At 33.5% G+C, this 21,570-nt stretch overlaps 3 protein-coding genes across 3 annotated transcripts; 2 read left to right on the top strand and 1 right to left on the bottom strand.

Moving 5' to 3' along the window:
• Window positions 1-267: 267 nt before the first annotated feature.
• On the top strand, window positions 268-1,065 carry LOC108344346 (uncharacterized). The gene has a single exon (XM_017582802.1). The coding sequence runs from the start codon at window positions 268-270 to the stop codon at window positions 1,063-1,065; it is 798 nt and encodes a 265-aa protein (XP_017438291.1).
• A 4,122-nt stretch (window positions 1,066-5,187) lies between these two features.
• On the top strand, window positions 5,188-5,940 carry LOC108344345 (uncharacterized). The gene has a single exon (XM_017582801.1). The coding sequence runs from the start codon at window positions 5,188-5,190 to the stop codon at window positions 5,938-5,940; it is 753 nt and encodes a 250-aa protein (XP_017438290.1).
• A 2,997-nt stretch (window positions 5,941-8,937) lies between these two features.
• Window positions 8,938-11,763, bottom strand: LOC108344344 (uncharacterized). Its single transcript, XM_017582799.1, has 3 exons — window positions 11,590-11,763; window positions 9,481-9,573; window positions 8,938-9,222 (listed from the first exon to the last, which is right to left on the bottom strand). The coding sequence occupies exons 1-3, from the start codon at window positions 11,761-11,763 to the stop codon at window positions 8,938-8,940; spliced, it is 552 nt and encodes a 183-aa protein (XP_017438288.1).
• Between the last annotated feature and the right edge of the window lie 9,807 nt (window positions 11,764-21,570).

Below are 21,570 nucleotides of genomic sequence, written 5' to 3'. Positions count from 1 at the left end.
AAATACAAGCACAGACAAGAACCATACAGGCGCAGCTGCAAGCACAGCAATAGATGCAGCGCAAGCACGTAGAGGAGATTGCGGCGCTAAGGGCAAAATGAGTTCATATCGAGCGGTCCACCTCAAACCACAAGAATTGAAACGAGGGAAGTCGTAATCGGCAGCCATCCATCCCAACACACCAACCCTAACGGTCGAGGAAGGAGAGGACCTTCACCCATCCAAACCGTTCGACCAACCAGCTTACTCCCTTTTACGGCGACCATCATGCAAACTCCAATACTAGAGAAGAATCCTCCAGTATTAGAGAGGTATGATGGCTCAACGGATCCCAACAATCATCTTAGGATCTTCACCAATGCAATGGCGTTCTACACGGACAATGATCCAGTCATATGCAGAGCCTTCTCCTTATCGCTCAAGGATGAAGCATTGGAGTGGTATAACACTCTTCCCCCAAACACAGTGGATTGCTTCGTCACTGTAGAAACCCTCTTTAGAAGGCAATACGCCTCCAATCGGAAACAGGAGATAACACCAACAGAATTCGTAAATACTAAACAGGAGAAAGGGGAAACTTTGAAAGCCTTTATGAAAAGGTATAATGAAGTCGCACAACGAGTTAAAGATGTTAATCACACTTTTGTTATCAGCAACCTGCCTTCATGTCTAAGGCCAGGATATTGTGCTGAAAAACTATATGCGCGACCACCAAAAATAATGGATGAACTTCAGGAAAGGATAACTGAGTTTGTTCGTATGGCAGACATGAGAAGCTCACGGAAGAAACAACAGAAGGAAGCTTCTACAGGCAGTAGCGAGAAAGGTAAGGTCCTTCGTTCGAAGGATTTTTCCCGAACGCCCAAGTTTACGCACTATACAATGCTTAATGCGCCGAGAGCAGAAATTCTGAATGAAGCCCTTAATGCTGACCTCCTCTCGGTCAAAACTGTTGTTACACCGAGAAACACGGATGGAAGGAAGCATTGTCAATATCATCAGAACCGGGGACATACTACTCAAGAGTGTGTAACACTAAAAGATGACCTCGAGAAGCTTATCTGATAGGGTCATCTTCGTAAGTATGTAAAGACGGATCGATCGCGGATAAGAAGCTCATCAAGGTCTCTACAAAGAATTATGGAACAGCCACATAGAAAGGAGGAGAGGAAACGTAGGCGGGGTTGCAGCCGCAGCCATAGCTCTGACCGCACAATCCTAAGGAAGATATGATGAAAAGTCCTTCCTAACAATAGGAATGCGACACATCTCAAGTTTACATTAGTTGAATTTTGATGTCATATTTTATTTCAATTAAACTATTTTCACAAGACTTACGTGTTTACACTTTTGGTATAAATAAAGCCAGAAAATTCCTTTCAATCACATATGTTCAATCATTCGGCCTCATTGGTATTCAGTCGTTCGGTTTCACAGTACAGGTGACAGAACCATGTAGACCACTCGTCCAAGAGGAGGGCAAAAATCGAGCGGTGATAGAAGTTTTCAACGAATTGTCACTCTCGTAAACAAAACCCAGGGACGTTATCTGAAAAACACCTAGTCCAAACCGAGCGATGATAAAAGTTCTAAACGAACTGTCACTCTCGTAAACAAAACCCAAGGGCGTTATATGAAAAACACCTGGTCCAAACGAAGTAGTGATAAAAGTTCTAAACGAACTGTCACTCTCGTAAACATAACCCAGGGATGTTATCTAAAAAACACCTGGTCCAAACCGAGCGGTGATAAAAGTTCTAAACGAACTGTCACTCTCGTAAACAAAACCCAGGGGCGTTATGTGAAAAACACCTGGTCCAAACCGAGTGATGATAAAAGTTCTAAACGAACTATCACTCTCGTAAACAAAACCTAGGGACATTATCTAAAAAACACCTGGTCCAAACCGAGCGGTGGGGAACGTTATAAATGACTATTGGCCCAGCAACAACTTAAGCGATGGTCCAATTACGGCCGAAACCATTTTACCAGGTTGACCAGTGGCAGATAGACCGATCGGTCTTATTCAATAACCGCTCGGTCCATATTTCATACGATACAGAAGGTAATAAATATAAATAAGTTCAATAAAATAATCTTCTTTCTATATCAGTAATTATATTATATATGAATAAAAAAATAGAAAATAAATATTTTTATTGGTTTTTAAATATTATTATCATAAAGCACTTGAAAGTAATTCCTTTGTAAGTTGTTTTTTATAAACATGTCAATAAAATGGAATATGTTTAGAAGGTAATAAATATAAATATAAGTTCATATAAAAACCATCTTTATTAATAATTATAAAGTTTTAAATTAGTTGAACCAAACTTAATAGCATATTTTATATAGAGAGAGAGTTTTAAATATGGAGATATTCTTCCAAAAGTATATAAAATATATACAGATCTTTATAATTAATTACTTTTAATTATTAAGAAAATAAATTTTGACCATGTAAAAAAAATTGATAGTTTAGCGTATATAACAATTTGTCTCCTCCTTGAGAATCTCAACATGATTATACTTCTTGTAGAAGCAGATTGTTTTATTGGTCTCTTCAATTTAGTAATTTCAATTTGAATCCATTTCTCTGTTTGGTGATCATCTTCCCTAATAGAAAACTTTCTCTATTTTGGTAAACAACAATATGAATCAATTCATTCATTTAATGAGAACATCAATGCTCTTTAAAGAAGTAGAAGGAAACAACAACATCTGCATTAAAAGGACGAATTTGGTGCATTATATTCTGCAAAGAAAATAGGCTTCTTTACAGAAAGTGTTGGGTCCTCATAAACTAGGACGCGTTTGATTATGTTTTTACTTCAATTTTGGTCGGTGCAATATAAGGAGTTTTGATTTTGCTGATGATGTTTTTCAATTATGTGAAGTTGGTCCCCCATGTTTGATATGTATTATGTTAACTGCAGAAGCAATTGAATTTTTGTCTCCTTCCCAATCTCAACCATATTAGTCTGATCCATTTTTGTGGGCAAGACTCACACACAATTTGAGTTTGAGTATATGACCAATAATAGGCCAAGAAAAAAAAACCAACCATTCTCAAAAGTTTAAAATAACACAAAAGAAATTAACCAAAAATACTAAATAATTGTTTAAAAGAGTTTTTTTTTAACTGGCGCACCCCCTGCTATATTCACACCCCTGTACACAAAGCAGAACTTCTGATGCACCCCTTGAAATTACTAAGTTCACACCTCTGTCCACTAACACATAATTTCCGATGGACCCTCTGAAATCAATAAGTTCACACCCTTATCCACTAAAACAAAATGCCTGATGCACCCCCTGAATTACTAAGTTCACATTCCGACCCATATTCTAATATTTCTACAACACCCCTTATATTTCTAAGTTCACTCCTCTTCCTTACAAGTGGGTCCCACAATTTTTTATTATGTTTTTTTTTTAACAAAACTTCAAACTTCACTTCTTCTCCTCTCTCTTTTCCTCATTTAAAACACATGACTTTCACATCATTTACGTAACACAATTCCTCCCCACACACTTCACTTTCTCTTTCTTTTTTCTTCAAATATTATTTTATTCTTTTTACTCACACTCCGCACTACCACTTCTTCTTCCTTTTACGTAAACCACCCCATGCACTCACTTCATTTTTTTTTTTTTCTTCACTCCTTATTCCCTTCACACTTAACATCACACACATGCACCCTTTTCTTTCTCCCTTTTTTTTTTCTTTCTTACTCCAAATGAAATCCAAAAACCTCTTTCTTCTTTTTTTTTTTTTCTCTACATATTTTTTAATTCATCTCCTTTTCATCTCTACTTTCTCCAGATCTATTAACTCCCCCTCTCCCCCTCACTATTTCTTCACTTTGCTTTTCAACACACATACCCAAACTCCCATTTTTTTTTCTACATAACATGCATGTAAACCACACTCAATTCTCGCATTTTTCAACTAAAACTAACACCCCTCCTTCCTCCTTACTTCTTTCTTCACGTAAAAAGAAACACAAACCACCCCTAGCCTCCCTTTCTCTCCTTTGTTTCTCCATACATCAACTCCATCTTTTCTTTTTCAACTACTAACTCTACTTCCATTCATTTATTTTCTCCTTCCACACAAGCACCAAACTCCATTTTCCTCACTGTTTTTCATCCAAAATTGTGCCCTATATATCACCTTTCTTCCTCCTCTTCTCTTTCCACCATCTAACCCATTTTTAAGAAATTCTCCTCCTCTTCTTTATAATCCTTCAAAGTATCACACTTCACTTCTTGAATGAAACCCAACCACACACACCTTTCACCAACACTCATTCTCATTTTCATATTCCAAGTCTTTTTCTTCCAACAATGGAAGAGAACTCTTACTTTCATCCTACCCACACTCTTGGTCAAAGAGTATAGATAAGTGCCCCTCAGGGTGTTTAACTCATGCAAGGTAAAAAGGAATACAAAATAATACACAATACAACATGGTATATGTGTACCCAAAATATATTTCATAAACATGCATCATTTCAAGGAACCCAAAACATATATACTCATTAAACAACAAAATTTATTAAAATATATGCATGTATAACCAATTGTATACCCCTTTAGAACACCATTTCGAAGGTCCACATGTATACCCCGAAGTATACCCAATACAATAGCAAAACGAAAATGAACATATAACCACCCCTTCATACAATCCATACGTAAAATATATTATACCAAGGTCATGGATGAATAATCACTTTAAAAATAATCATCTTCTACTCATCATACACCATATTATATTCCCAAGTTAAATTCCTTACCTCTAGTTTTAATGAGCCTTTAAGAGTTCTTGGGTGTTTTAGCAATAACCAAAAATTCTCCAACACCTCCTTGTTGTTGGAAATAAAACTAAACTATAATGCCTTTAACTGTTGTTGGAAATAAAACTAAACTATAATGCATTTAACTATCAAATGACAGTCTAACATTCTTTGTATCTGATATACATATATACCTACTATGGTTAATAAGAAATAACACTTGTTATTCTCTCTCTCTGTTTTACACCCTCTGTCCATCTTTCTATTGCATTCTCTCAAACACCTTTCAGTTCTAACAGTGGTATTAAGAGCGATAGGTTACGAAACCTGGTGAAGTTTTGTGACGTTGAAGAAGACACTTCAAGAAGAAAGAAATGTAGAAGTGATGGCCGGAATGATTCACAGTAACCTATCGGTATTTGTCGAAAAGGGCTACGATGATTGGTGCGTGAAAATGGAAGCGATTCTTGGGTTCCAAGAAGTGGATGAAATTGTCAAAAAAGGTTTCAAAGAACCACCGAAGGGTGATTCGGAAGAGGTGAAGAAACTATACAAAGAAAATAAGAGGCTGGACTGCAAAGCACGGATGTTGCTGCAACAGTGTGTATCTGAGGCAATTTTCCAGAAAATATCGAAGGCCGACACGACAAAGGAAGTGTGGGATATACTGCAAGAGGACTACGGAAACTCTGTAAAGGTCAAGAAGATCAGGTTGCAATCTCTACAGCGACAGTACGAGCTCCTCTACATGGGTGAGCAAGAGACGGTGATGGAGTATATTGGGAGAATTCAAGTTGTAGTCAATGCCATGAGAGCATGCCAAAAAATCGTGAAGGATAAAAAGATTGTCGAGAAGATACTTCGAACCTTAACACCAGAGTACGATCACATCGTGGTTGCCATAGAGGAAAGTAAGGATCTTGAAGAAATGAAAGTGGAAGAACTGCAGAATTCTATGGAGGCGCATGAGCAGCGCTTAACTGAAAGAAAGAATGCAGAAAAGGATGTGGTGCAAAGCATGAATCAAGCGCTGCAGGTCAGAAACAATCGGAGCTTCAAAGGTCGTGGACCTGGAAGAGGCAGAAGACGGACACGCGGTGGCCGAACGGGTGGTAGAGATATGAAACCCTCTGAATAAATTGGCGAAAACGATGCAAGTGAGCATAATGAGGGAAACAATAGAGGAGGAAGACAATTTTGAGGCAGAGGAAGAAAGCACAAAAGAAGTGTTCAGTGCTACACCTGTAACAAGTTTGGGCATTACTCTGTAGAATGTTGGCACAATGAAGCGGCAAAGAACACCAAGAATGACGAGGCAGCGAATCTTGTTCAAGACGCATGCAATTCAGAGTCTAACCATGTTATTTTAATGTGCACAACCGAACGGTTTCACCTTTCGACCGAACGGATGTAGATGATGGAGAAACCAAACGGATGTAGATGATGGAGAAACCGAACGGGTGTCATCTTCAAATGTAGCAGAAGAAGAAACTGAATGGTTGTCCTATTCAAGTGCAACCGGTGAAGAAACCGAACGACTGTCCTATTCAAGTGCAACCGATGGAGAAACCAAACGGCTGTCGTATTCAAGTGCAGCTAGTAAAGAAACCGAGCGGATGTTGTCTTCAAATGTAGTTGATGAAGAAACCGAATGGTCTTTTAATGCAGCAGATGGTGAAGAAGTATTACCTTCAGAGGAACGGTTTCTGAAGAAGAAATGTTGCCTTCAGACCGAACGGTTGCTGTAGAAAATATGTTGTTATCAGACCAAGCGGTTGTTGAAGAAGTGGTGTTGTTCTCAAACCAAACGGGTGGTAACGAAGAAACCAGACGGCAGATGTCTTCAGACCGAACGGGCGTTGGTGAAGAAAATTGACGGCTATCGTCTTCAGACCAAATAGAAGTCGATGATGAAATCAGACGACTGTTAAACCGAACGGATGAAGATGATCAGTTGTTGTTTAGAGACCGAAAGGATGAAGACGATCGGTGGTTGTTTAAAGAACGAATGAGAGTTGACGGTCGGGTGTCTTAAGATCGAACAGATGCACTAAACAGGTATGACTGTATTGCAGAACACATGTTGCAATCAAGAGTAGCACGACATGCATATGACCACGCGTCTTATTCAAAGGATATGAGTCATGCATCGAATGTTACAGAAGTTGAACGTGTGATGCTGTCAAGCGAACACAATCACGCTGAGGAAGATTCATGCTGGTACTTAGACACTAGGTGCTTTAACCACATGATAGGAAGGAGAGACTGGTTGATGAATCTTGATCCAAGTATGGGAAGCAGTGTGAGATTCGCAGATGATAGCACGATTACAGCGAAAGGAATTGGCAGAGTCTTAATCGCGGACAAACATGGCGGAGTTGCATATATGGATGATGTACTGTATGTTCCAACAATGAAAAAAAAATTATTGAGTCTTTGACAGTTTCTAGAGAAGGGATACATTGTGACGGTGCAGCAAAGACACATCGAAGTGTTTGATAAAAGGCAGCGGCTAGTGCTCAAAGCCTCTCTTGCCCGAAACCGAACGTTTAAGGTGAATCTGCAGGCCACGATAGTTCAGTGTCTTGCTACAACTGATACTAGGGATGATAGAAGGAAGAAGAAGATGATATCTAGAAAATATGAGCATAGGCATGGTAAAAGGAGAAACAAACGTCGAAAGAAGAAACAAAGGAAATAAGAGAGTGGAAACAGCCCCGATGGTGATGACTGTGGTGTTCAACTGAAATATCAGAAATAAAGGGAGGCAGTCTGATGTGATAAACGATCAGCCTGGCAAAGCTTGGAGTTAAATTTCTAAGGAGTTTAGTTTTAGAGGGGTGTGTTGGAAATAAAACTAAATTCTAATGTCTTTAACTGTCAAATGACAGTCTAACATTCTTTGTATCTAATATACATATATACCCACTGTGGTTAATAAGAAATAGCACTTGTTATTCTCTCTCTGTTTTACACCCTCTACCCATCTCTCCATTGCATTCTCTCAAACACCTTTCAGTTCTAACACTTGCTCCTCACGTTTTTCCAAATGATTTGCAAATTCCTTGCTTCTCTCTTACAGCTCTCATTGTCTAACACAAGAAGTGGACAACTCTTACACTCTCTCACTGATGTTTTTGGTTGGTGCAAAACAAGGTTAGTGTTTCTCCCTTTCTCTCACGGTATATAACATTCATTACTAAAAGACTTTTCCAAACCCAAACAACAACTTGCACCAGCATAGGGGTTGAAATTTTCAAAAGAGACAAAGAAATATAAGGCAAGATTCACTCATTCTAGAACATGCACCAGGGAAGCTAATAAATGAGACAAGTACAAGCAAGGAAATTATAACAAAAGACAAAGAATAAATGCATAACTCACGTGACCATGCTATACCAATAAGCAACCAAAATATTTTTCATTCAATCTGATAAAATAGTAGAGTATAAAATTGACCTAAACATGTTATATTAACATTAACACATTCATATAAAAAATAGCGGAAGCAAAATGAAAGAATATTGTGCGTACCTCTTGCCATTGCAATTTTGTAATCCAAACACAGCTTTGTTTTCTAAACCTTAACTCACTCAAACTCGATGGTGTGTTTTCTAAATAGAGGAGTAGGTTTAGTGATCAAAACTGAGAGTAACTCATTCCCTTATATAAAGTCTGGCCATCACAGGTTCAAAATAAATGGGCTTTATGTTTAAACAAAATTAATAACTGCTCCATAACCTCTATGCAGTTAAAAGGATAAAAAGTAATGGCTTAATGGACCACTTTATGTTCCTTAAAAATAGGAACTGAATATGCTATAATATTTATTTTATATTTCAAATAATGCTAACATTATCCTACTTGGTCCATTTATCCAATTATTAACCATAACAAGTGACAGAATATATACGAGCCATAGCGATAGGTCCTCTGATAGTGAGTGTTATCTTTCATGTACCACAATATATATTTCTCTCAACATTAGCTCTCAACTTAATGCATAAACCATATGTTTATGCTTGATCAAAACTAAATGATATCTTCTCAAAATAAATGTGCACAAAAACATATGAGAAAAACATCAAACTAAATAAGAGTTTCATTGAAAATAATAAATGTACTGATAATGAAATTACATCGTGGAACCAAGTCCCATTTGTACTACATGATCCTTAAAATTCTTTGGTGGCAAGCCTTTAGTTAAAGGATCAACAATCATCCACTCAATGCTTATGTGTTCAATGACCACTTTCTTTTCCTTAACACGTTCTCTGATGGCTAAGTATTTGATGTCGATGTGCTTACTTCGACATCCACTTTTATTGTTCTTAGCCATAAATCCCGCAGCAGAGTTGTCATAGTACAACTTTAATGGCCTAGAAATAGAGTCCACAACTCTAAGCCCAGAAATGAAACTCTTTAACCATACACCATGCGAGGTAGCCTCAAAACAAGAAACGAACTAAGCTTCCATAGTAGAAGTAGCAGTTAATGTCTGCTTGCCACTTCTCCAAGATACAGCTCCACCAGCTATCATAAAAATATAACCAGATGTTGATTTTCGTGAATCAACGCAGCCAGCATAGGCTGAATCGGAGTAGTCAATCACTTCTAAACATTCAGTTCATTTATATATAAGCATGTAATTTTTTGTCCCTTGAAGATATCTCATTACCTTCTTTGCAGCTTTCCAGTGGTCAACACCTGGATTACTTTGATATCTTCCCAAAACTCCAACAACATATGCAATGTCAGGTCTAGTGCAAACCTAAGCATACATAAGGCTTCCAATAGCTGAAGCATATGGAATATTCTTCATGTGTTCCCCTCAAAATCATTTTTCGGACATTGATTCAAATTGAGTTTATCACCCTTCACGATGGGAGATACACTTGGTGAACAATCCTTCATGTTAAACCTCTCTAAAACTTTGTTGATATAGGTATCTTGAGACAAACCCAAAATGCCTCGAGATCGTTTCCTACGGATCTTAATGCTAATGACATAAGATGCCTCTCCCATATCCTTCATGTCAAAGTTCTTTGAGAGAAATTGTTTCACTTCATATAGTTGATAACAGTTGAAAAACTATTATTTTTAGACTTAATTTTGACCTTAAAGACAACCTTTAGGACTTAGAAACTAGCTTGTAATCATGCTTTTGCTTATGTTTTGGAAATAAGAGAGTTGGATGGATTTTATGCTTGGTTTTCCTTGTTTTTGCATGTTTTAAGATGAATTGAATGGAAGAAGTGAAGTAGCCATAAGTTGGAGGCAGAAAAGGAAGAAAATAAAAGAAGAGCCGTAAGTACCGCTCAGCAGAAATTACCGCTGAGCGGCACTCTGAAGTCCCGCAGTCACCGTTGAGGGGCAAAACTGCAACTGAGCGTCAAATAGAAGAACCGCACTTACTGCTGAGCGGTAATTACCGCTGAGCGCCATTTTAATGGGCCTTGGGCCATTTTTCTGTAATATTTAGGAGTCTATATAAGGTTTTAGTCGACCTAGGGTTAGGATCTTTTGGCATAACAAAGCAAAATCACACTTTCTTCACCCCTTGAAGAAGGATTTTGGATGCTCAAGCTCCACTCTTCAAATTCTAGGGTTCTATCTTTCATTCTTTCATTATTTTTCATCTAGTTTCACCATGATTATAGTGAACTAAACTTTCATTGTTGTTGGGGAATCAATGTAATCCTTTGAAACTCTCATGTATTGAATTGGTTCTTTAATTCACATGTTTTCTTTCATTAATTGTTAGGGTTTTTCTTCTATACTCTATGCATGGCTTGTTTAACTCATTCAATTGCATGATCATTGATTTTATTTGTATGGACACATATAGATAAATCTAGACATGAAGAAATTCTCCCAATAGTAACATTGCCTAGACATAGGGATAGGAGCATTGGTTGCCTTTAAGCTTCTGTGCGAATGTAATGCATGAATAATTGCTAGGGAGACAATACATTGTAAACTAGTAATTAAGAGTAGGCTTTCTTCACCAAGACATTGAGTTTAAGGTAAATTAGAAAGTGGCATTAACATTAATGAAGAAGATGAATTCTTGAATACATGAGAATGGATAGGATGAATTGAAAACCCCCAAATACATTATCATTCCATATATCTCAATCACGTTTTGCTTCTTTTGAATTGATCAATACATGCATTCATATTTACTTTTTAGTATTTGCATTTAAATCTACAAGAATTTGTTCATAAGTCTAATTTAATCAACAAATCACATAACTGTTTAGGTCATGAGTCCTTTGGAAAACGATACTTGGTTTTACCATTTATTATTACTTGATACGATTCAGTTACACTTGCCGAGGGTTAACAATAGCAAACCCTTATCGTTGGTTGCAAGCAAAATATCATCCATGTATAATACAAGGAAACAAATCTTATTCACACTAACCTTTTGGTATATACATTGATCCATGACGTTTTCTTCAAAACCGAATGAAGTGATAATATCATGAAATTTTCGATACCATTGGCGGGAGGCTTGTTTTAATCCATAGATGGATTTATTAAGCTTGCAAACTAAGTGTTCATTGTCTTTAGAAGAGAATCCTTCAGGTTTTTTCATGTAAACCTCTTCTTCCAGATGACCATTAAGGAATGTTGTTTTCACATCCATTTGATGTAACTCAAAATCAAAATGAGCTACTACTGCCATAATTACTTGAAAGGAATCTTTCTTAGATACAGGAGAAAAGGTCTATGTGTAGTCAATTCCTTCTCTCTAAGTGAACCCTTTGGAAACAAGTCTTGCCTTATGTCTCTCAATGTTGCCTTTTGAGTCTTTCTTAGGTTTAAAGACCCATCTACATCCAATGGATTTTACACCATTAGGCAACTGAACGAGCTCCCAAACTTTGTTGGATGCCATGGAATCCATCTCATCTTTCATGGCGTCATACCATAGGTCTGATTCTTTAAAACTCATGGCTTGTGAAAACGTTTCAGGATCATTTGCAGCTCCAATATTGTAGTCAACTTCTTGCAAATACACTACATAATCACTAGGAATTGCTGGCCTTTTAACTCTAGTAGATCTTCTTAATGTTGCCTCATCATTTTCTTAAGGAAATTGTTGCTCAAGCAACTATTCAGTAGGTTGTTCAACATCATCTTGTTGTTCCTCATTAGCAACTTGATATGTAAGGTCATTTTCAACAGGTTGTGAAGCTTCAATTATTGTTTGTCTAACACTCATTTGTGTTTGAGGGGTGTGAATGATAACCAATCTATCACTTGAGCTAGAGGGTTGAGCTTCATAGTGATCCCTTTCATTCCCAATGTTTGGAAACTGATCACTCCCACTAATCAAGTCATTCTCAAGAAATTTTGCATTTCTTGACTCCACAATCCTAGTGTTATGCGATGGACAATAGAATCTATATCCCTTAGACTTTTCAGCATATCCAATGAAATACCCACTAATATTCCTTGGGTCTAGTTTCTTCTCTTGTGGATTATAAATTCTCACTTCAGACGGACATCCCCAAACGCGTATATGTCGCAAACTTGGTTTCCAACCTTTGAATAACTCAAACGGTGTCTTTAGGACGGCCTTGGTTGGGACTCAGTTTAATATATACACAGCCGTCTTTAGTGCTTCAGTCCACAAGAATTAAGGAAGTTTTGAATTACTCCTCATAATTCTCACCATGTCCATTAAAGTTTTGTTCCTTCTTTCTGCCACACCATTATGATCTGGAGAACCAGGCATAATGTATTGGGCAACAATTCCATGTTCTTGAAGAAACTTCACAAACGGACCAGGTGCTTGTCCATTCTCCGTGTATCTACCATAATACTCTCCACCTCTATCTGATCTCACAATCTTGATTTGCTTTCCGCTTCATCCTCAAAAATTTTAAAGGCATTCAAAGCTTCATCCTTAGAACGAAGTAAGTAGAGATACATATAACGTGAGTAGTCATCTATAAAGGTGATGAAGTATTTCGGACTACTTGGGTCCATATCCGAACAACAAATATATGTATGAATAATTTTTAGTAAACTTGAACTCCTCTTAGCACCAATTTTAGACTTGTTAGTTTGCTTACCCTTTATGCAATCCACACAAGTCTCAAAATTAGTAAAATCCAAAGTACTAAGTACTCCTTCATTTACTAATCGCTTAATTCTCTCAATGGAGATATGTCTCAATCTACTGTGCCATAAAACAGAAGAATCCTCAATCATAACACTTCTTTTTAACCCGACAGTAACGTGCATAGAATCATAAGCGGTATTGTTTTGCAAAAATAATGGAATAAAGACCATCACACAATTCACCAAAACCAACAACTTTAGATTTATTCATTAAGGTAAAACTAGAATCTGAAAAATTAAAAGAAAAACCCAAAGGTATAAAGTCTTGAAACAAAAATAAAATTCTTAGAAAAACAAGGAACATAAAATGTCTTTTCTAAATGCAAAACAAAACCACTACTTAAAACTAATCTGCACGTTCCAATGGCCTCCACATGTGAGCTCATCTTACTCCCTAAGTAGATATATTGCTCACTTCCCACTGCCTCCTTAGGTTTTGCATACCCTACAAGGTATTAGAAACATGAATTGTAGAACCAGAATCAAAGTAATACATCAAACAAAAGTGTACCATATGCTCTGTATGCAGAGAGGGATGGTTTGTAACTCAGTTGTTTCTGTTTTAAATCTCAGTTATTAATACAAATATGTTCTTTTACGATTAACTATTTAATCATATTGAACAATGGTTAATTAGTATATTACTATTAAATGACTTAATTAACTGAGATGTAGTCCTAATAATAAAAAAGTTGTGGATAAAGTTATGGTATATTAACAATTTTATTTAAATATATAACCAGATGAAAACTCTATTTAATTTATCAGTCATTTATTTGTATTATTATATTTTAGTTGTTAAATAATTGGTATAGTCGTAAAAGTATTATTTACTTTTAATATATACATCAGGTAATAAGTTTTAATCTTCTTATAATTACCGATAATTTTTTTTTGTAACTTAATTAACTACAATACTTCTTTAACTTTCCCAGTATCAGTTTTTTTTAGGAGGGAAGGGTTAATTTGCCTTACATTTTAACTACTTTGGCTTTTACTTTTATGTAGTGGGATTACTTGTATTAGTTTAACTTCTATCTTACGCAAACTAAATTTTTAAGATTTGTATTATTAGTAAGATACTTTAAACTAAATATTGTTTTATTTGTAAATAGTTTAAATTATTGAAGAACTGCAGTAGATATCCATTTCTTCATATTTGTATTGAACAACTGGATCTATGGATCTATAGTTCATGTAAATTATCAGCTCATACTTTAGTACTATAGTATCATTCATAGTTTCAACCGGTTACTACAGCTCCTTTATCTTAATTTTTATCAGTATCCTTTACTTCTAAGCATATTTATAATTGTTGTCCCGATATTGCAGGAAAAAAGAACGACGAGAGTTAGTATGTTGGTAAACTATTTATAAGTAGAGTCAAGACTTATTTATGAACTCCATATATTATTATTTTTACTTTGTGATCTATTTCTGCAACTTCGTCCATTACTCTTTTAAACCATTCAAAAGATCCAGGCTCCCTAGTAACCCAGTAGAAATAAGCATTTGTAGTCCTTCGTGATCTCTTATTTCCTCCGGGCGTTAAGTTTGATGATGTAAAACTATTGGAGCTCTCATCTGATCTGGTCGCTTGACTTGTTTCTGAGTTTGATGGTTCCTGCACCTGAGCTTATAAAAATTGATAACTGAACATGGAAGTGGAATAATTCTATTTTCTGAAAAGGGAGACAGAGTATGCACTTTACCCCGAGTTCATCCAATGTTTTGGTGTTATTGAGAAGATCTCGGAGAATGCTAATGAAAGGAGTTGCTCCAATTCCTAATCCTATGAGTAGTAGTACATCAAAGCTCTGGTAGTCTTGTGCTGGAGCTCCATAAGGGCCAGGGCCATCAACGAGCAGTCTCGGTTGTTTGTGAAACAAATCGTCAGTTAATGATGGATGGGATAAATGTGGAGTGGAATGTGAAGAATCGGACCGCGGCAGGGAGATGGCGATCTGAGAGGTGCAGTGGACTTAGCAGAGTTCCTGGAGAGAGATAGAGGCGGGGGAACAGTGTAGCGAAAACCTAGATCTTCACCGTCGTCGTTGTCGGCAGTCTGAGAAGCCATGACCTGAGCGAGGCGCTGAGTAGCAGCTTTGGCAGCAACATTCTGAGTCCTTTTGACGGTTGAAATTCCAGTTGTAGTGAGGGTGAGGGAGGAAGAACGAGAATGGTCACGTGAGTGTCAGATTGTTATTGGTCAGCAACGTGGCAGAGAGTGCAGAGCGCAGCTGGCATCAAACCTGACATCACCGTTTGCCACATCTACTAAAATTTAACGCCATCCATTTTTAAGGACTAATACTGATAGTTTCAAAACTACGAGGACTAAAACCCATCAAAGTTTCGAGTAGGGACTAAAACCAAAATCGTGTGATACTTAAGGGACGAAAAACATATTTAACCCATAATTTTATTATATATTAATTTATTGCATTTTCGATTTATGTTACTATTAGATTTAATTAATAATATATGGGGTTCATTAGTAATAATTATTTTAATTTTATATTTAACTTTTGTTTGTGATCTTGGTCATTTTCTTACATTTTTATGCTAAGTTTTCATTATTATCTAACGGACAACTAAATATGTGAGGATCAATTCACGTATCCATTATTCGCAATTTGAATTTGTTATCTCTTTCCTAATTTTATTTTGTTCTTTGTGGGATCAATTTATAAATTAAAATTAAGAATTGATTAAATCTTAGTTTGATAATTGAATACAAATTATGTGGAATTACGTGATTTAATTTCTATAATTGGTTTAAGTGATTGATTGAATTAGTTGGTTGTTCAACTTGGATCTAATCTTTGAAAGACTACGAATTTTGGATTTTTTTGGTTGTTTGAATTTGTAGATTGCTCTATAGGTTTGGTAGGGGGATTTACTACGAAATAAACTTGTCTGAACTCTAAATTTGTAACAGAATTTTAAATTTCCAGCTTCCAGGTCTTAAGTATTGAACGATCATCTAGTTGTCCCATCCTGTATGCACTATTGTGACGTTCTCAGTAAAAGGCTTCCTAGTTCATTGTGAGCTTTCCCTCCAAAGTGTCTTTTCTTGCTTCTTCCTTTATTCTCGTGACGAGGTCCTAGTCTATGTCATTGGTTTTGACAATAGATGTTTGATGGATTAACCTTGGTGTATGACATTATTGGTGGTGGTTGAGGACGTGGTTATTATTTTTGAGCAGGTGTCTCCACCTATACAGGTGAAGATTCCCTATGAGTCTGACATCAATACATTTATCTAGATAGTTTAGGATTTTTCAAGATTGATGGGAATTATCTTATGTGTTGTTTTAAAAAAAATGTATATCATGTTCTTTTGATACTTTAGTTTACCCTTACTTTCTGTATTGTTTGTCTTTGTGTACGTTTTTCTTTTGCGATAATCACTTTAAATAGTGTGGACTTAAGGAGGATGTCTCTTCAGTCTTTTCAACAAGAGGTTGAGAGTAAATAGAGTTTTCTTCTTCAAGTGTAAAATCTTTTTCATTGAAAGTTTGTAATTTATGATAAGTTATCATCTATACAATGATTTATTTTAGTAGTTTTATACTACTAAAATGAAATGTTACAAAAAAATATATATTACATCCATCCAAATATAAGTCACTTTATTTTTTAGTACTAATTAATATTTTTTAAAATGTATTTGGTATAAAAAAACCCTTTGGTCTTAAACTTGCCTTTCTTTTTTTTAATTGAAACAATTAAGGACATTCATGTTTTCAATACAAATTTATTCAATATTTGACTGGTTCGAACATGAAAATTGACTAATGTGATATATTTAATTGTTTGTTAAATATAATAACGGTTACTATTTAAAATTAATTATAAAAATACCTTCTTATGTTTGTTTAAATTAAATAGGTATTTTTTTTAATTACACTCAAATTTTCTAACTTTTTTTATAATTTTGTTACTGTTGCACATCTTTCTTGCAAACAATTAGCGTCTTAGAAAAAGAAAGAATGTACGAATATAATTAGAGAAAACATAAGGAGACATTGATGTGATTACAACAATTTTGATTTTTTTTTTTGCATTAGACCATTATCATAGATCTAATTTATGTTTCTATAGGTATTATAACATTTTATATCTCCTTTAATTGTAATATATATATATATAATATATATAATATAATATATATATATATATAATATATATAATATATATATATAATATATATATATATATATAATATGTATGTATATATATATATAATGTTATTATATTGTTTAATATATTAATTTAATATGAAACTGAATAATTTTCAAACGTAAATACCTAATTATACATCCCACCAAATATGTTTTAAAGTAACTAATTTAAATAATAAATTTGAAGTCAACATTAATATAATATTTAATGTTGTTTTATAACATAATATTTATTATTTAATTTTTTTAATCTTATTTTTATTTCGAAATTCATATTATTAATACCAACAAAAATACCACTCTTGTAACGCTTACTGTTATAATTTCAAAATATTTTAAAATATAATTTGAGTAATTTATAAATATATAATTTTATGAGTTTAACGAGTTTCTTTTACGGTTTTTTTTATATTTTGAATAAAAATTAAACGTAATGACAATGATATTTAATGATTTTATTTAAAAATATTATAATTAAAATTTATAAACAATTAAAAACATTTTCATTTTTCATTCTTATTTATATATATATATATATATATATATATATATATATATATATATATATATATATATAAGACCATTTTCTCTATATAATCATAGATAACAGTTATTAAAATAGTATATCATTATTAAAATTTATAGCGAAATTACAAAATATTAGTACAGAAAAACAATTATAGAATAAATAATTTTTTTTAACCTTTATAATATTGTAATCATATTCTGTTAAACAAATGAAATAAATATCCTGTTTGGAAGGTAATAAATATAAAGAAGTTCAATAAAATAATCTTCTTTCTTTATCAGTAATTATATTATATATGAATAAAAAACTAGAAAATAAATATTTTTATTGGTTTTTAAATATTATTATCATAAAGCACTTGAAAGTAATTCCTTTGTAAGTTGTTTTTTATAAACATGTCAATAAAATGGAATATGTTTAGAAGGTAATAAATATAAATATAAGTTCATATAAAAACCATCTTTATTAATAATTATAAAGTTTTAAATTAGTTGAACCAAACTTAATAGCATATTTTATATAGAGAGAGAGTTTTAAATATGGAGATATTCTTCCAAAAGTATATAAAATATATACAGATCTTTATAATTAATTACTTTTAATTATTAAGAAAATAAATTTTGACCATGTAAAAAAAATTGATAGTTTAGCGTATATAACAATTTGTCTCCTCCTTGAGAATCTCAACATGATTATACTTCTTGTAGAAGCAGATTGTTTTATTGGTCTCTTCAATTTAGTAATTTCAATTTGAATCCATTTCTCTGTTTGGTGATCATCTTCCCTAATAGAAAACTTTCTCTATTTTGGTAAACAACAATATGAATCAATTCATTCATTTAATGAGAACATCAATGCTCTTTAAAGAAGTAGAAGGAAACAACAACATCTGCATTAAAAGGACGAATTTGGTGCATTATATTCTGCAAAGAAAATAGGCTTCTTTACAGAAAGTGTTGGGTCCTCATAAACTAGGACGCGTTTGATTATGTTTTTACTTCAATTTTGGTCGGTGCAATATAAGGAGTTTTGATTTTGCTGATGATGTTTTTCAATTATGTGAAGTTGGTCCCCCTTGTTTGATATGTATTATGTTAACTGCAGAAGCAATTGAATTTTTGTCTCCTTCCCAATCTCAACCATATTAGTCTGATCCATTTTTGTGGGCAAGACTCACCCACAGTTTGAGTTTGAGTATATGAAACAGTCACAACTTCAGATAAGTTTTTAACATCAATTCAAAATAATTAACTATGATTAAAGATGAGCTTACCAAGTATTAAGTCATTTAACCTGATTTTAATTACTTTTTCTTCTTTTACAGAAAGCTAGTCTTCCCTTGTTCATTTCTTTATATATATATATATTACTGTCAAAATTGGTTGAAAATTATCAGTTAACTCAATCCATTATGGGTTTGGATCAGGTTCAGTTAAAAAAAATATAAAATTTTGATTCGAACCAATTTTAACTCGGTTTACAAAGAATCCAACTCATTTAGATTGAATCCGTGTGTTCATCAACCCACTAATTTTCTTTTTTTAATAAAAAAAATGAATTAATTATTTAATAAGAAAAAACATTACAATTTAAACCATTAATCTGTTTATACAAAACTTTTATTTATATTAATTAGTTCACTTATTATTATTTAAATTTGATCATCAAAATAATCTATATAAAAATTTTGAAAAAATAAAGTAAAAAAAAAGGTTAAATAAATTAGTGAATTAATTCATTTAACCCACTTTATGGATCTAACTTGATTTGTATTTTTTCGATTGATTAAGTAGTCAACCTGTTTTATATATATATATATATATATATATATATATATATATATATATATATATATATATATATATATATATATATATATATATATATATATATATATATATATATAATGAACGAGAGACTTCGATTTACTTTTTAATAAAACATAAAAACTTTAATTATTTTGTTGGACACTAAAAAGTTTTGGCGAGTTTTTATTTTTTTAATTGAATGACATAAGTATTATTTTATTCTGTTTTCTTATTTTTATTATCTTCACATATTAAAAACTATGAAATATTTTTTACTTATATAAAATAATATTGAAACAATAAAAAATATTTATCGTGTTAATTATAATATTATTTTATTAATCACAAAATTTTATATTTTTTAATATATAAAATTAAATAAAAATTATTACTGGACAAAATAACATTTGCAATAATCCAACTAATTGAAAAAGAAAATTAAACATAAAATACTCAATTGTTTGAAAATATAAAAAAATTAAATTTGTTAAAACTTAAAACTTTGTTAAATCTAAAATAAACTAATTTAATTATTATTTTCAAAATAAACTAATTTTACCTAATTTAATAAGACTATTTTAAAATTATTATTTATTTATATTTATAAAGCTATTTTTTTAAGTAGTCTTGATCTCAAGTTTCAAAAACAAGAGTAGTCCAGAAAATATATTTTTTCTAGATTACGAAGTTAGTACAATTAAAAACTATTAAATAAACTAACTTTTATTCCTTAATTAGTGTCAATTGAATTTATTATTTATATTTGAGTTTGAGGATTATTTAGGAAGCAAGGAATTTTTTAATCATTTGTTGTGTTCTATTAAGATGATGTGATTTCAAGTATATTTCTTTCTTATAAACAATTGCTAGTTAGTTTATATATGGTTTAATACTGGTCCCTCGAATTGTAGGATATATTTAAAGTTGTCCTCATTTCTTTCAAAAGTTTTTTAATATCTTATATTTTGCAGAAATGATTCACGTTAATCCTTTTTGTTTACGACGTTAAAAACGCTAACGGCAGAATTGTCACTTGACAAAAACTAAGTGAGTTATACACTTATTTATTACATGGCAATATTAACCTAATTGACGTGACAACGTTAAAAGTTACTCTACATCGGAGTAATACACGTCGTAATTGACTACTTGCTCTATTCTGCCTTCGGTTCTGTGCTCCGACCTTATACTTGCTATTGAGGAAGTGAAATTGCTAGGATTTGACCCTTTGAAAGTTGAGTTTACCTCTGACACTTCAAGCTAAAAGGGTTGTTTCGAAACCCCTTTGGCATGCCAATGTCGACATCTTGAAGAAATGGGGTTGGTCCGGATGATAAAGGGTAAAATTGGGTCTTCATATGCTGAATCCAAACTCAATTTTTTCTCTTCAATTTCTTCCAATTGTTTTGTTGTGTAAACAACAGAAGTCGAGATATGCTTTTATGGAGGGTTAAAATCATTAGTTAAATGTAATATTCTTAACATTTTAACTCATGCCAGCCAACTCTCACTAGTGCAGAATTGGCCTTTAACGTCACCCAATAGACGTCCGTCCACAAAAACACCAACGTAAATAATTGACCGGTGGCATATCCGTAAATATGTGGAGTTGTGGCATATCCGTAAATATCTGAGAGGGTAGTTGAAGAGTTAATTGTTTCAGCCTCTTAAACGTCCGTTGTGGAGGGGCCCCGACGTCTATAATATTATACACCTCGGGGCCCCTCCAACAGACGTTCAAGTGACTGAAAAAGTTAACTCTTCAACTACTCTGTCAGCAACTTAAACGTCCGTTATGGAGGGGACGTCTATAATATTATACACGTCGGGACCCCTTTAACGGACGTTTAAGTGGTTGAAAAGTTAACTCTTCAAACTGCCACTTAAACGTCCGTTGAAGGGGCCCGACGTGTATAATATTATAGACGTCCCCCCCACTCCACAAAGGACGTTTAAGTTGCTGACAGGATAGTTGAAGAGTTAACTTTTTCAGCCACTTAAATGTCCGTTAGAGGAGTCTCGACACTTATAATATTATAAACGTCCCCCCCCTCCACAACGGACGTCTACAGTCCCACTTATTTACAGATATGTCACCGGTCAATTAT

The sequence above is a fragment of the Vigna angularis genome, chromosome 8, assembly GCF_016808095.1.
Source record: "Vigna angularis cultivar LongXiaoDou No.4 chromosome 8, ASM1680809v1, whole genome shotgun sequence".
Classification (NCBI taxonomy): Eukaryota; Viridiplantae; Streptophyta; class Magnoliopsida; order Fabales; family Fabaceae; genus Vigna; species Vigna angularis.
The sequence above is the reverse complement of the archived record's forward strand: the minus strand, read 5'-3'. Positions and strand labels throughout refer to the sequence as shown.